At 42.0% G+C, this 15560-nt stretch overlaps 1 protein-coding gene across 2 annotated transcripts in view; it reads right to left on the reverse strand.

Moving 5' to 3' along the window:
* Positions 1 to 12516: 12516 nt before the first annotated feature.
* Xrcc5 (X-ray repair cross complementing 5) overlaps positions 12517 to 15560 on the reverse strand; it is a 98598-nt gene continuing 95554 nt past the window's right edge. For both annotated transcript variants that reach the window (XM_070017623.1, XM_070017614.1), the window contains exons 20-21: positions 13503 to 13577; positions 12517 to 12769 (exon numbers count right to left, since the gene is read on the reverse strand). In XM_070017623.1, coding sequence (XP_069873724.1) covers positions 12755 to 12769; positions 13503 to 13577 — 90 coding nt within the window. In that variant the 3' untranslated portion in view covers positions 12517 to 12754. The remainder of the gene's footprint in view (positions 12770 to 13502; positions 13578 to 15560) is intronic.

Below are 15560 nucleotides of genomic sequence, written 5' to 3' on the forward strand. Positions count from 1 at the left end.
CCAGGGCAATGGGCCAATCAGCCATGCAAGTAAAACCATCAAAACCTGTGAGCCAAAAGTATCTTTTTTCTCTTTTTAAGTTGATTTGCCTCAGGAATTTGGTTACAGTAAGGCAAAGCTGACTAACACACTTATGTACACTATAAGAGTATCAACTTTTTTTTTTTTTTTGCCAATACTGGGGCTTGAACTCAAGGCTTAGGCACTGTCCCTAAGCTTCTTTTTGCTCAAGGCTAGCATTCTACTACTTGAGCCAGTGTCACTTCTTGCTTTTTCCGTGTATGTAGTATAGAGGAATCGAACCCAGGGCTTCATGCATGCTAGGCAAGCATTGTACCACAAAGCCACATTCCCAGCCTAAGTACCAACTATTTACCTTGTGTTCATATGGCTGACTGGGAGCTTGCTGCCACTGCTCAGAATTCAGAATTCATTGCTTTATATATCACTAGCCTAGGAGACTAAAACTCAAAATCCCAAATAAAATTTCTATTTGAATGAATATTACTTTCACAAAGTTGAAAAATCATGGAGGCTGATGTCCTGTAATCTACCATCTACAAGTGGGAGGATATGTAACCATCTCTCTGGGGTATCCCTTAGCCCACACACAAAATTAATCATCCAGATCCCCATGTAGAAACATTCCATCACTTTTCTCCTTTGTCTTGGTGTCTCTCCATTCTCCTCAGTGTTTGCCATCTCTCTCAAAACCTCTCTCCTTTCTGTATGCATGTGTATGTATGTGGGGTAGACACTAGTCTTTGTTTTTTGTTTTTGTTTTTGTTTTTGGGGTCCGGTTGTGGGGCCTGAACTCTGGGCCTGGGCGCTGTCCCTCAGCTCTTCAGCTCAAGGCTAGCGCTCTACCACTTGAGCCACAGCGCCACTTCCGGCTTTTTTTCTTTTTGCTTATATGGTGCTGAGGAATCGAACCCAGGGCCTCAGGCTTGCAAGGCAAGCACTCTACCATTGAGCCACCTTCCCAGCCCTAGACACTAGTCTTGAGACATCATTCAAACAAAGCTACAGAAAATGACTAGGTATTTTTCTTTTCTTTTCTTTTTTTTTGTCAGTCGTAGGGCTTGAACTCGGCCTGAGCACTGTTCCTCAGCTCTTCAGCTCAAGGCTAGCGCTCTACCACTTGAGCCACAGCACCACTTCTGGTTTTCTGGTGGTTTACTGGAGATAAGAGTTTCACAGACTTTCCTGCCCAGGCTGGCTTTGAACTGCAATCCTCAGATCTCAGCCTCCTGAGTAGCTAGGATTACAGGCATGAGCCACCGGTGCCCAGCTGTGACTAGATATTTCTTTGTGCCCTCACAATCTAGAAAAGCTATTTCTGGTCTACAGAAATTGTTCTTGCTTTACATCTTAACTGCAAGTGCTGTTTTATTATTCCTGAAACATCACAGTCTGCAGTGAGGACCCATCTGTATCTTAATACAGGTAGCTGTTAACAGTTTATTACTATTAATGCTATGAATAGTTTATTAGATATAAGAAGGACCAAAGCCTTGAGCTGTGGGAATGAGATAGATGCAAACTATGGTTTGAATGTGTTAAAAAGCTAATCCCCAGTGCAACTGTATTTTGTGGGATCTTTGTGAAGTGACTTAGTTATGAGAATTTTGCCCTTATGGATTAATGTTACCATTGTGAAAATGAATGTGTTACTATAGGATTGATACCTAAAGGATGAGTTTAGGGATGGACACTAATGTCTCATGCCTATCTATAATCTTATCAATTCAGGAGGCTGACAATGAAGGATTAGAAAAGTCAGTGAGACTCTTATCTCCAATTAGTCACCAAAGAGCCAAAAGTGATACTGTGGCTTAAGTGGTACAGCACCAGCCTTGAGTGATAAAGCTAAGGGACAGCACCCAAGCCATGAGTTTAAGTCCCAGTACTGGCACCAAAAAAAAAAGTTTGTTCCTCTGCCCTCTTACCATGTGATGACAGGCACCACATAACAATAGTTAACAAGGCTCTCTCCAGATGTCACCCCTTGACCTCAGACTCCTCAGCTCTCAGAACAGTAAGCAAATAAACCATAGGCTGTAAATTACCTAGTGTGTGATATTTTATTTACAGCAGTACAAAATAGCCAGTAGAGTGAGGAAGATTCAGAAATTCCCAGAAATGTTCCACTCTGTTTTACTACATCTTCAAACATTACCCCTATTGGAATTAGCATCATTTCACCATATTCTTGTCAGGAACAAAGTGTGATTCCTTTTCTGGCTGCTGTGATTCATGGAGATACCTTAGTCTGAATAGGCCTTTGAATTAACCCACTTGTATACTCCAGGAGGTCTGGTACAATGAACAAGAGATGGTTTAGGGACAAGCGGGGGAGGGAGTCAGGGTGAGAGAGCACTGGGCAGGTATAGCTGAGAGGAGAGGGCAGGCAGGAACTTGGATATATCCAGGTGGGACTTTGACTTACACCAAGATGGCTAAGACTTCACTTTCACCAGACTAGTGGTACATGCCAGGACGCAGAGGCCAAAGAGCCTTGAGTTTGAGGCCAGGTTGGGTAACATAGAAAGATGCTGCTTCAAAACAAACAAACAACAACAAAAAAAAGGAAGCTGGGCACCAGTGGCTCATACCCCGGTAATCCTAATCCTAGCTACTCAGGAGGCTGAGATCTGAGGATTGGGTTCAAAGCCAGTCCGGCAGGAAAGCCCATGAGACTCTTATCTCCAATAAACCACTCAGAAAACTGGAAGTGGCACTGTGGCTCAAGTGGTAGAGCACTAGCCTTGAACTCAAGAGCTAAGGGACAGTGCTCAGGCCCAGAGTTCAAGCCCCATGACTGACCCCCCCCAAAAAAAAAAAGCTCAAAGAGAGTTAGCTCTCTGGCCCTGAGTTCAAGTCCCAGGACCAGCACAAAAACAACAACAAAAAACAAACTAAAACAACAATAACAAGAAACTCCAACATGAGTGCTCCTAGGAGGGGCACAAATTGCATTTAAATCATAGCAGGCAGGATTTGAAATACAGGCAGTTTGAGCCTAGTCTGGCTTAGTATTCATATTTGGTAGGCATCAAAAAACAGGAAAAGGAGTTGTGAAACCAAAAACTGCCACGGAAGCCTTGGATTCCAGAACTACAGTTCTGTTTCCCTCTGATTGCCCCTTCAGCTCCTACCACTGCCAAGAGTGAGCTACACCCAGGCCACTAGTGATGGCACTGAAAACACTCACTGAAACTCTGGGGTATAGAGAGGTAAAAATGCTGCAGAAGCTACCTGGCATGACTTCCTAGTTCCTTCTGCAGGCTGGGGCCTTCATGGATGGCAGGAAATGTACCAGCTATTTCTGCAGAATCTCTGGCAAAGACACAGGATGTGAAGAAAGACAGGTGGGTAAGATGGCTGGGAAGGAATGAGGTATCTGGCTCACTCAATGGGAGGTGCTACTCCAATGAACTGATTTTAAACCTCAAACCAATCTACCAACTACCATAAATGTAAGAAAACTGAAATCTAGAAGGCTGAGGCAACTCCTCTCAGACTACCCAGTGCTAGATCTGAATGTAACCCCCAAAGTTCATGTGTCAGAAAACTCAGTGCAGCAATGCTGGGGGTAGGCTTTCAAGATAAGAGGTGATTATGGGGGAGCATGCCTGCAGTCCCAGAACTCAGGAGCTGGACACAGGAAGATAAGTTCTAGGCTAGACTGGACTAGATAGCCTGGGCTATACAAAGGAGAGACTACCTCAAAAACAAAACTAACAACAGTGGTTAAGGTCTCTGCCCTCAGGAATGGATTATTGCAAGTACCTCAGGAATGGGCTAGTATTTCAGGGAGTGAATTCCTGATGAAAGATGGAAGTGGCCCCTTTTCCTCTCTTGATAAAAGTGTATGTTCGTTTGCCTTTCCACTTTTCATCAGAGGATGGATGAGCTGAGCTTTACCAGAGGTAGGTTCCTCTACTAAGGACTTCCTGGCCTCCAGAATTGCAAGAAATTGATCTCTCTTCTTTAGAAAATACCCAGTCTCAGGTATTCTGTTACAGTATTACAAATCTAATTAAGACACACAGAAAGGGAAGGAACAGGGTGACAGCAGCTGTTATCTGACAACTCAATATCCACGCTCTTCTTGATTTTCTTTAGACTGTTTCAACTGAAGTGGCCAAAATAATACTGGTCTTCTCACTCTCCTGGTTGTCTTGTTACTAGAACTGTACATGTTACAAACTTCTGCCCAAAGACATCTGCTGAGTTAGGATTAATAGTATAGTTCTACCACAGACGGTGTGTTCTTTGCCCCTTCTTTCCTACTTGGAAAAGGAATAAAAGGGAAAGGTCCAAAGCACTACGAAGTCTTCATGCAGGACATTTCTGGTAGCTGTCTTACCCAGATTTCTTGCTGTGCGAAACAAGGCCTTACTTCATTTTAAAAACTGGGATACAAAGTAAAGTGGCCACCAGCTCCCCCCACCCCCTTAATATCATTAATGGTATTTTTGGATCCGAAGAAAAACTAAATGGTAAGACCACCAACGATGGTGGTCTTAAATTTTACTCAAAAGAACTTCCCAAAACAAAATTTCCACATGTACATTTTGCAGCTCAGTTGATGTGAAGCTCTTGTTGCTCGTGGGATATCATTAGCTGTGTTGAAATTACTATGGGGGGCTAGGAGTGTGGCTTCGCGGTAGAGTGCTTGCCTAGCATGCACGAAGCCCTGGGTTTGTTTTGTCAGTACCACATAAACAGAAAATAATGGAAAGAAATTACTGTGTGATCTGAGAGTTCCCCTGTATTGAATTTTGTGAAAATCTGCCTCCCCAAAGCAAGCAAAAGATATGGTAATCTTGTCTTTCCCAAGATAAGAAACACAATGTGCTTAATTTAAGTTACAGAATGAAATTTTTAGCTTTGTTGAAAGGCAATATGTCTTTAACAACATGTTGGGCAGTATTATGGGAAAAACAACACGTGGACTTCTGTCTTGAGACCAAGAGTATGAAATAAGATCTAGTTTACACCTTCTTTTATTATTTTACTGCATGGGCAGTATTAAATGTACAACAGTAATTGCGGCACAGCAATGTAGTCTACTCTGTGTAGTTTCAGGTTATGAATGCTCAGATCTACTGTATGTATGATAGGTAAATTTGAGTAATCATGAGTAATCGCAATGCTAGGAGATCCCTAACAATGATCTCCTTGGAACAGTACACAATGGTTGCCAGGCGTCTACTGTATTTAAATATCTTCTGAAACAGACTGCTAGTCCTGTCAAGGTTCTAGGCTTGCCAAAGGTCACGTTGTCCTTCCCACTGCTTCACGTGTGCCCAGGACAAATGGAGACAGCGGTAGGGTGGGTGTGAGGAGTTTGCAGATCTGTTTAAATAATGAGAAGCCCTCTCAAGCCTTCTGCTGCAAAAGAACAAGGTCTCTTTGAAATAGAAACTTTAAATTGTGTTTGGAACATGTAATACATTCTTTTTTGTTATCTGAAGTAGTCTCCAACTTTGAGAGTATATTTGATGTTTGAAAACAGTATTAAAAAAAAGTCACCTCTGGTAACTTTATGAATAATGATCAAAACAATGCATATGCCTTTCTTCAAAAAGATGACTAAAACAAGTATACTGCCTCCCAAGATTACTTTGAAGAACATCAAGAATTTGACCCTTTTGTCTTTTGAAAAGTCCTCTACCTCCCATCAGCTTTAGATGAGCTACTAGTTAGTATTCTCAAAGCCAGAGGCTCATTTTCCTCTACTGTCCCTCCAACACAAACATTTAAAACAAAAATAAATACAAAAAACAAGCTGAGAGCCAGTGACTCACACCTGTAATCCTAGCTACTCAGGAGGCTGAGATCTGAGGATCACGGTTCAAAGCCAGCCTGGGCAGGAAAATCCATGAGACTCTTATCTCCAATAAACCACTCAGAAAACCAGAAGTGCTGTGGCTCAACAAATAGAGCACTTGGGCTGGGAAGGTGGCTCAATGGTAGAGCACTTGCCTTGCATGCTTGAGGCCCTGGGTTTGATTCCTCAGCACCACACAAGCAGAAAAAAAAGCCGGAAGTGGCGCTGTGGCTCAAGTGTTAGAGTGCTAGCCTTGAGCTGAAGAGCTGAGGGACAGCGCCCAGGCCCAGAATTCAGGCCCCATGACTGACCTGACAAAAAACAAACAAACAACTAAACAAACAAACAAAAAAAGGTCAAGTGGACTGGTATTTCTACAAGTGCAATAGATCTGAGACCTACAATAGATCTATAGTAGATCTCAGTCCTCAGCTTTTTATCTGGTCCAAGACAGAAGGTGATCTTCTGTGAGGTGAGTGGTGAACATCATCTGGCAAACATTGGGCCACAGGCCACAAGAACTCATGTTGACAAAGATGGCTCATGGGTGATGTTAAGGTAGAAGAAAGGACAGCTCAGGAAACTTCTGCTGGGACATTATGCCATATGGCTTCAGCACTGTCCTGTGACAATCTTCTGTTGATATCAACTGGTAAGAAATGGAAGTGTGCTAATCTTTTTTTCTTACTAAGGCAGAGATAGAGAAAAGTCATGCACACATTATAAAGACTGTCTATATTGGTCAGAGATTAACATTGCCTGTCCCTCTGACTGCAGTGAGTGCTGTTTCCAACCTAGTGGAAGGCTATCAGAGAAAAGGGAGCAGAAAATCTCTTTTCTGTTTTGAAGATCCTCAATAGCTAAGCCTTAACATTAGTAAAAGACATGGCATCTTGGGTCAAGAAAAATAAACAACAAAATCTATGTAGTCACATGGAGTCTATGTGATTCTTTGATGTTGTATTTGATATTGCCTCGGTTTGTGCTAACTTCATCAAATTCAAATCAACAGCTCGGAATGCTGAAAACTCTGGGCAATAACTATGCATCACACACATTACCTTCTGTGCTTTCCTGGTTTGGCTGTTATCTACAGTTACTTTCAAGAGCACAGTTCATTTCTGTTCTTAATTGTGAACATGGTGTTCCAGAGAGGCTTGATTTTGGCCATAGGTAGAAGCACAGGGCATTTATTTCAACTGCTAAGAAGGACCAGAGTTCATAGTCACCAACAGTTGCTGGTTTCAGGTCTAAATAGTAAGGTGTCCATATAATGGAGAGATGAGTGGACTTTTATTTATCAGGTATCAGTTCATAGCATTGATAAGCCTCCCCCAAAATAACATCTGGGATCCTCGCTAGCTGCCCCAGCCCTCTTCTTCCTCTTCACCTGCCCCCCTCACAACAGTTCCAGCCTTACTTATGACATGTAAGCATGTAAGCTGGAAAGCAGACACAGCACTACAGCTACCGTCTTGCCATTAAAGCTCCCCAGGGCGTCACCTTCCCTCCACACTCTGCTCCCTCTCTTGTCTCCACTCCACTTCCAAGTAGTTCATCAATTTACCCAACAAACCAGACCTGTTTGTAAAGGGGTAATTCTTCTACAAAGTACATTTTATTTCCCATCCTCGTCTGCCAATAGGCTGAATGTTGCTACAATATGCACTCACTGTCATAAGAACAGTGCAATTCCCAGCATACAGGGAGGGAAAGTAACTGGGCAACAAAGAGGGGCTTAGAAAATTACTTGGGCTGGGTGCCAGGGTCCCACATCTGTAATCCTAGCTACTTAGGAGGCTGAGATTTGAGAATTATTGTTCAAAGCCAGTCCAGTCAGGAAAGTCTGTGTGACTCTTCTCTCAAAAAAGCTGGAAGCAGAGCACTAGCCTTGGGCAAAGAAAAGATCCGAGACAGCGCCCAGGCCCTGAGTTCAAGCCCTAGGATACACATGAAAAAAAGAAAGAAAATTCCACAGTCATCCACAGGAAACTTGATGGTAGGTCGTGTTGGGGCCCCAATCAGCACCTTTACCCATTCAGTAATTCTGCAAAAGTAGGTAGGTCTGGGAATGAGTTGTATGTCCAATGCTACTTAACTCTACCTGGTAGAGTGGCCCATTCCCATTATCCAACCAGCTCCTATAAAGCCACCTATGAACTCCCTTTGAGAAGATCCTGTTTTTTCCCAGCCACTGTATTCACAGATTAAGTAAGATTTCACTATTTTGTTGTTTACAGAAGTTAAAGACCTCATATAAGGACCTGGGGCTGGAAAGTGCTTTCTGCCACTATTATTTAATAGGAATATCTAATATGCAGGTGATGTTTTCAAACACTATTCCATTATACCTCTCTAAGTTTATAGTCTTGGGCATATTTAGATGGAGAAAGGTGCATTTTCTTCCTTTCCACAATAACTGCAGGAAGCCAACACTCAACTCTACTTCTGATTACAGGGACAGACCTATTTGGAGGTGACAGTGTAAGGAACCAAAAGCACCCTTTCTCTACGTCCTTTCTATTATACCCTGCTTGCTACTGAAAGGAAGACTTAATAAACATGACTGGTGATGGGGCCACGTTAGCTAATATCTGTTAAACATCATACACATTTCTACTTTCTGCTTCATTCTGCCAGTTGGCCCAGGGCAAGAAAGCCAGGGCCAACTCCTAAGCAGGACCAGGAAGTTGCTTTGGCTTGGCAGCCAGGTGGTGGCAAGGTTTAGGTGCAGGAGGCAGATGCCAAACCTTAGCCATGAGCTATATAACCTAGGCTTCCCAAAGCTCTCTGAAACATGGCAACAAAAATGCTGCATAGGGACTCCCATCGTGCTGTTTGCTCCCTGTCTCTGCTTAGCTCCACAAAGAGGTACCAGAAAAACGGCAAAGCAGCATATGGCCACTGCTTGGGTTTTGGTTTTGAGGCTAACAGTAAAACCTAGGTGATCTATAGTCCACACCAAGATACTTTTAAGAGTGAGAACAATGGCCCGGTGATGGTGGCTCACGCCTGTAATCCTAGCTACTCAGGAGGCTGAGATCTGAGGAACGTGGTTAAAAGCCAGCCCAGGCAGGAAAGTTTGTGACACTCTTATCTCCAATTAACCACCAGAAAACCAGAAGTGGTGCTGTGGCTCAAGTGGCAGAGTGCTCACCTTGAGCTAAAGAGCTGAGGAACAGTGCCCAGGTCCAGAGTTCAAGCCCCACAACCACCACCACCACCAACAACAACAACAAAATAAATAAATAAATAAAGAGTGAGAACACTGTCTACTATGCTAGGAAAAATCACTAGTAAACTAGGATGCATGATCACCTTGCCAAAATTACTAAAACATACCTTTGGTCCTAACCCCACTACTTTTGATTGCAGGTACTTTAATTTTTCATGTAGTAACTATATAGGAAAACCTAGTATAATCGCAAGAGAGTTATCAGCACTGGAAAACTCCGGTTCTAAAAGAAGTAAGATGGAAGACAGGAGGCAGACCTATTAAAAAGTCCATCTTTCCTATTTGAAGTATTAATAAACCCCTTTGTTGTAGAAAGTATCTTTGTATTCACAGAGTACTTTCATGAGCATGCCCCCAGCTTAATAAGCCTGTTACACAGCCAATAGATTGAGCACTGACATATGCCACATAGCAAGAAATAGAGGCAGGACTCAAACCCGGAACTGGGGCTCACCCAGTATTTTCTCTTTCAACTACACATTGTCACCTGATGGCACTTACTATATGATGAGTCAACAACTTTTGTTCTGAACAGAATACTTGAAGGAGAAGACAGAAGAAATGAGGCACAAAGAAGATAAAACCAACCTGAATATCCATTGTTTCAATCAAATCAAAACCAACAATTAAGCCCTATACATCTTAAAGTAGAAGTATAGATCTGTGTTCATTTTTCTCTCTCTCTCTCTCTCTTTCTCTCTCTCCCTCTCTTTTGGATTTTCTGGAGATTGAACCTAGGGCTTCATGCATGCTAAACAAGCATTTTACCACATGAGCTATGCTCCTGGCCCTTTTGTTTTTGTCTTGTTTTTCAGAAAGTTTTTTGCTACCTTTACCCATGCTGAATTTGAACTGTGATCCCCCTGCCTCTGCCTCCCAAGTGTCTGAGATTACAGGAATGCATTACCATGCTAGCCTGGAATTGGTAAACAAAAACAAAAGCCAACAAACCCAAAACTTCCCTACTCCAAACAGCTCTTCAAGACTGGAAACTTTATCTAAGTTAAAACAGTGGTTCCTAAGAGGGAGCAAGAAATAGTCTCAAGAGGACATTTGGAAATGCATAGGTCATTCACATAGTGAGTGGTAAGCAGCACTCTTTTATCCGTGCCTCCTCTCTAAGTCAATGAATTTCAGTAGGACCAGTAACAGAGAGTAGATCAGTGATTTCTAATTCACGTTGAAGCTTATCACATGGAGTTCTACTGTACTACTGAGGAACTAGCCTATGTCTAATGGATGCCAAAACAATGCTCGCTGCTGTCTGAGTCAAAATGCCAGCAGATCATTAAGGATTTTTGTTGATCTGAAAGTCTCACTTCAGGGAAGTGGGACCTTGATATATTCATCCTAAACATGATGTCTCCACTCAAAATAGTACGCTACAATGAGATCCACACAGCTCATATGCTGTGTCTACATGCAGTGGATTTGTAAGTTACACGGGTAATTTGGTCCTTTCCCTTTTCTTCCTGTGATGTATTACCTAAAGCAAAAAGAATCAAAAGCTTTATAGGACTAGCACAACGTAAGCCTTTTCTGGTTTGCTAGGACTGATGTTTCCAAGAGAAATTCCTCAATCTGTCGGAAGACAGGAAATGCTTATGAGGTCATACTGTACTGATAAGAATGCAAAATTTACAGAACCAAATTATATTCTCTGTGAGTCTAAGAATACCTCAATTTTGTCCAATTTCCAAACATCTAACATGGCATCCCTTGCTGGGGTTAAGTGGGCTCTTGTAGGTCAAATTTGACTCAAGTATGAAGAATATCAAGGAAATAATCTTAGAAACCCACGGTAAACCAGTCTCTCTCCTTAGGAGAATATTACTATCTTGAAGATCCATTTTAAATTAATACATGAAGGTTTTATCTGTTTATTTTTGAGACACAGGGTTTCATTGGACAGTCCATGTTGACACTGAGCTTGCAATCTTCTTGCTTTTGCCTCCTGAGTGCTGGGATTACAGGTGTGTATCACCATAGGTGGCTATACAGACTTTGTATTCTCAACAGAGCACTACATTTTTTTCGGGGGTGGGGGGAGAAGGGAGACAGCAGTGATCCACAGAGGAATGAGACACTTAAGCCTTTAAAATAGCATTTGCAGATGGGTGCAGATGGCTCACGCCTATAATCCTAACTACTCAGGAGGCTGAGTTCTGAGGATCAGTTTGAAGCCAGCCCAGGCAAGAAAGTCAGTGAGAGTCTCTCTAATCTCCAATAAACTACTCAGAAAAAGCTGGAAGTGGCACTGTGGCTCAAGTGGTAGAGCACTGGCCTTGAGCACAAAGAGGCTCAGGGATAGTGCCCAGGCCCTGAGTTCAAGTCCTGGGACCAGCAAAAAAAAAAAGGCATTTGCTAAATAAAGTCCTTCTGTGACCATTTATGAGATGCTGACGATATGATCAGCTGAGCATCAGGAAATCTGTGACATCAAGGAAGGAGGAATAAGAATTTGGGGGAGAAATGAGAACAGAAAAGAGAAAGTCGGAAAAAGACACACACAGAAAGAGACATAGACAGAGACCTAGGGGAGAATGGCTTGGCTATTTTCTGATTTTGGGGAAAGAAAATACTCAAAGAAATGTAAAATTTGACTTAGGTAGAGATAGGAAGGTTGTAAAATTATAGAAGTGTTTTAATACAACTAGACTTCCTTTTTTGTTGTCAGTGGTGGGGCTTGAACTCTGGGCTTGAGCGCTGTCCCTGGGCTCTTCAGCTGAAGGCGAGAGCTCTACCGCTTGAGCCATAGCACCACTTCTGGTTTTCTAGTTGTTTATTGGAGATAAGAGTCTCACGGACTTTCCTGCCCAGGCTGGCTTTGAACCATGATCCTCAGATCTCAGCCTCCTGTGTAGCTAGGATTACAGGCATGAGCCACCAGCGCCTGGCTCAGACTTTCTTTTGATAAGGTCTGTAAGTGGAAAAGTGGGATAATACACTCCTAATCACTGGTAGTAAATTCCTCAGTTTTTCTTTTTGTTTTCCAGGCTCACTGATATGGGCCTTTTCTTCATTAGAACACACTAGTCTTTGCTTACAATGCTTATACAAGGAAATGGAGCTCCCCTTCCCACCCCACTGAAAGAAACTACAGTACACAAAAAACCAAAGTCATGAGGTGATTTAAAAGGCCTAACTAAAAGAGAAACAGGTTGGGTTGGCCTTTCCTCATGATATTCCTACCTTGGGTATTGGTCATAAGAAACAAATGCTACCTCAATCAGCACGAGTTGTAGTTGCAGCTGGAACATCAGACAAGTGGCTCCTAGAAGGTGGAGAATCTCACCAGTGGCCATGCCCTGGTGCCACATGAGATACCAGGTACCTCGCAAATATACTAGTCTTTACCAGTACACCACTCCAGAGGAAAGCTATTTCAGAAACTTCAAAATATGTGTGTCACATACTGAGAAAAATAACACCACAAAAGAAATAATGTGCCAGTCAGAAAATAATGACTAACTTTATAAACATGTATGGGGTCTAAATTATCCCTTATAACATATGTGTATGTGTTCACTCCACAGAGCCAGACTCTGATTCAGTTCAGAGTAACCTGCTAACATGATCTTCAGAGCTTCTGGTCCCTTTGAGTGGCCTCTTCCAGGTTGTTCTAGTAGAGCTCCCAGGACCAAAGAGATGGCAGCCCTGGGTTTCCACAAGCCCATGGCCTATATCATGTCCAGCTGCAAACAAGAACAGCGTATTTAGAAAGGAACCAGGCCAAATTCAGAACAGTGCTGCTTGTGTGAGAGGGCTTAATGAAAATTACATTGGTGTCCACTATTTAGATGTTAAATACTTGCTCACTTCAGTGCTATGGACTTCTTTGCAAAATGCTGATTGCACAGTATGTAGTTTCTACTGGATAGTCACCATGGGGGGCTAAAAGGTATCAAGTTGCCAAACATGAGAGATGGGCTCAAAAGTCGCCATTTACACAGCTTGCCAGGCACCCACCAGGCAGGCTGAGGTCCAGACACCTTCTAGTGCCTATCAGTCTGCTTTGTTTATATTAAGTTAATTGAGAACATTTAAGAAGTAGGCTTTTTAAAGGCTGTTTGTATTTGTCAACCCACACAAATTGTATGTTGTATTGCTTATTCCTAGCTAAGAACAATTTCAGTAAATTATAACATTTTGTTACTTAGGAAATAGCCTCCCCAGCTCTTTTTAGCTTTTCAAAGGAGAGGATTATCTGAATGTACAATATAATTGAAACCACAGACCACAGGAATTTCCATGATGAAATTGCCTATCTGATTAAAGTATAAAGGTAATAAATAATAGTGTAGGTTGTTTCTAGTGTGCTAGAAATAATTACATAATAAAAAGCCTATGATAAGCAGCTTTTGGGCTATATTCACAGATCAGGTAATTGTGATATATAAGTATCAGGTCCATATTAAAAGTACTTACTAAATCATCCACATCACCACCTTCTTCAAATGCAGCTGCCACATCTTCATTTGGCTTTTCTTTGGGGGCCAGAAACTGTGAACAGAAAGTTGGAGATGGTCCTCAATTGATTCTTTGATGGAGGAAACAGTCCACTAACATTGCCACAGACAAACCTAGGAAGACTCGTTGAGACAAGTCTCACTACAAATGGCCCCAAAGAAACATCATTTTGGCACATTTTCCTTTGCTCTATTCAAGAAGGCCAACTTTGAGGTTCAACATCCACACTAACTAGTCACCAGAGAATGTTCTTATGAAGAGAGAGGAAATGTCAGCTTGTCTAGATGGTGTCTTCAAAGGGCACAACATCAGAGCAAAGCACACCTGGTATTTCATCATTCAGAAAATAATCATGATCCTCAAACCAGTGTATCTTTGTCGCTTTTGAAAGGAGCATAAGAATAAAGTAGGATTAAAATCATCTACTCCTGAACCCCACTGAGCACAAAAAGGGGTAAAAACTTCTTGTGAGCAATGCAAAACACAAAAATGCATCTGCTTGGGAGTTGTCTATCCATTTCACAGAAAGCCTTCCATTTATGTTAGAAATTGCTTGAAAACAGGCAGATGAGAACTTTTCTCCAGTGCTCTAAACCTAAAGCTTCTAAAAAACAGAGAAAAGAAAAATGCCCTGAAGCCAAGTCTGTGAGGGCCTACAAATGACATGTGGGCTTTTAAAAAGCAGTGGATGCCCCTCTAAGTCATCTGAACACTTTTTCTACCCTACTCTTCTACCCCGTTCTTTCTACTCTACCCTAACATTATGGTGGGAGTTTTTCTGTCCTGTCCCTAAAGATACAATGGTGGGAATCTTTTCAAACTTCAAGGCATGTGGCAACTATATCTAAGAGCTAGGTTCTACCGATGCCTATCTATCCTAAGAGGAAAAAGGGATCTTCTAGTAGTATCTGTACTTCAGGTAGTAGACAAGTCTGTAGGAGTGATTGCCCTAACATGGGTGGAAAAAGATAGGGCAGGGCTCTCTGTATTAGCATCCTCAGGTAGTCATGTGCAGTGGAATGCTATGTGGCAAGTGAGCCTTCTAGTTCACCTCTGCTCTGCCTCAACTCAAAACAGGAAAGCATGAAAATCTGTCAAGAACTGCTTTCCCTATACATAGTACATTGCTAACAAATCATAACCCATTAAATATTAGGCTGCATGCATCAAGTGGCAGGAAGCAAGCTGTTCCTATCCTGCCATTCCTCATGCACACAAAAAACACATACAAGACATAGCAAAGGCTGTTTCTGCAAACTGGGCACTGCTTCCATCAGTACTGTGGCCTTATCTTTTAAGGATACTTATGGATCTTTCCATCATTCTTTGCTGACACTAAAATGGACCATGTGCAGTGTTGGGAATCAATGCTACAATAGACAGAAAATCCTAGCAGCAGGGGGGCAGTCTATAACAAGACCCTAAAGTAGCTTCTGTATCATTAATTCCATGTGATGATTCTGGGTGATAATCAATAAAGCTATGTGTGAATCAAATACAAATACATGAGCAAAAAATTCATGTATCTATTTGCACATGGTTTGTGGCTAACAGTTGAATAAACAGTGTTTACTCTAGATATCTATTTGTTATGATTAAGCATTACAGTATTTTCTGTATATCAGAATAGACAGCTACAGGGTAAGACTTAACCAGTCATGTTGAAAATGAAGGCAAAAGTGTGTCTTGCCATCAACTTCTGTGAGGCAACAAATGGCCAGCATCTCTCAAGCAAATGATAAACTCCACATGTTCTAGGATGCAACAGTCTACTACATTTGTTATCTCAGTAAGCAGAAACATGATAATAGCTTATTGATAAAGCTAGAAAATCTAGTGTTTTTTGGCACCCATCCTCTAAAAGCTCCAACTCTCATACCCCTCCACCTGCAATGTGCTTTCACAGTGCAATTCATATAAGATAGGACCATCTGCACAGTAGGACCATGGTATATACAATTAAACACAGACAGCACATCTTTGAGACGAGGCCAAATTCCTAGGAAGAGAGGAACA

The sequence above is a fragment of the Dipodomys merriami genome, unplaced genomic scaffold (genome assembly GCF_024711535.1).
Source record: "Dipodomys merriami isolate MVZ:Mamm:240054 unplaced genomic scaffold, mDipMer1.0.p SCAF_1, whole genome shotgun sequence".
Taxonomy (NCBI): domain Eukaryota; kingdom Metazoa; phylum Chordata; class Mammalia; order Rodentia; family Heteromyidae; genus Dipodomys; species Dipodomys merriami.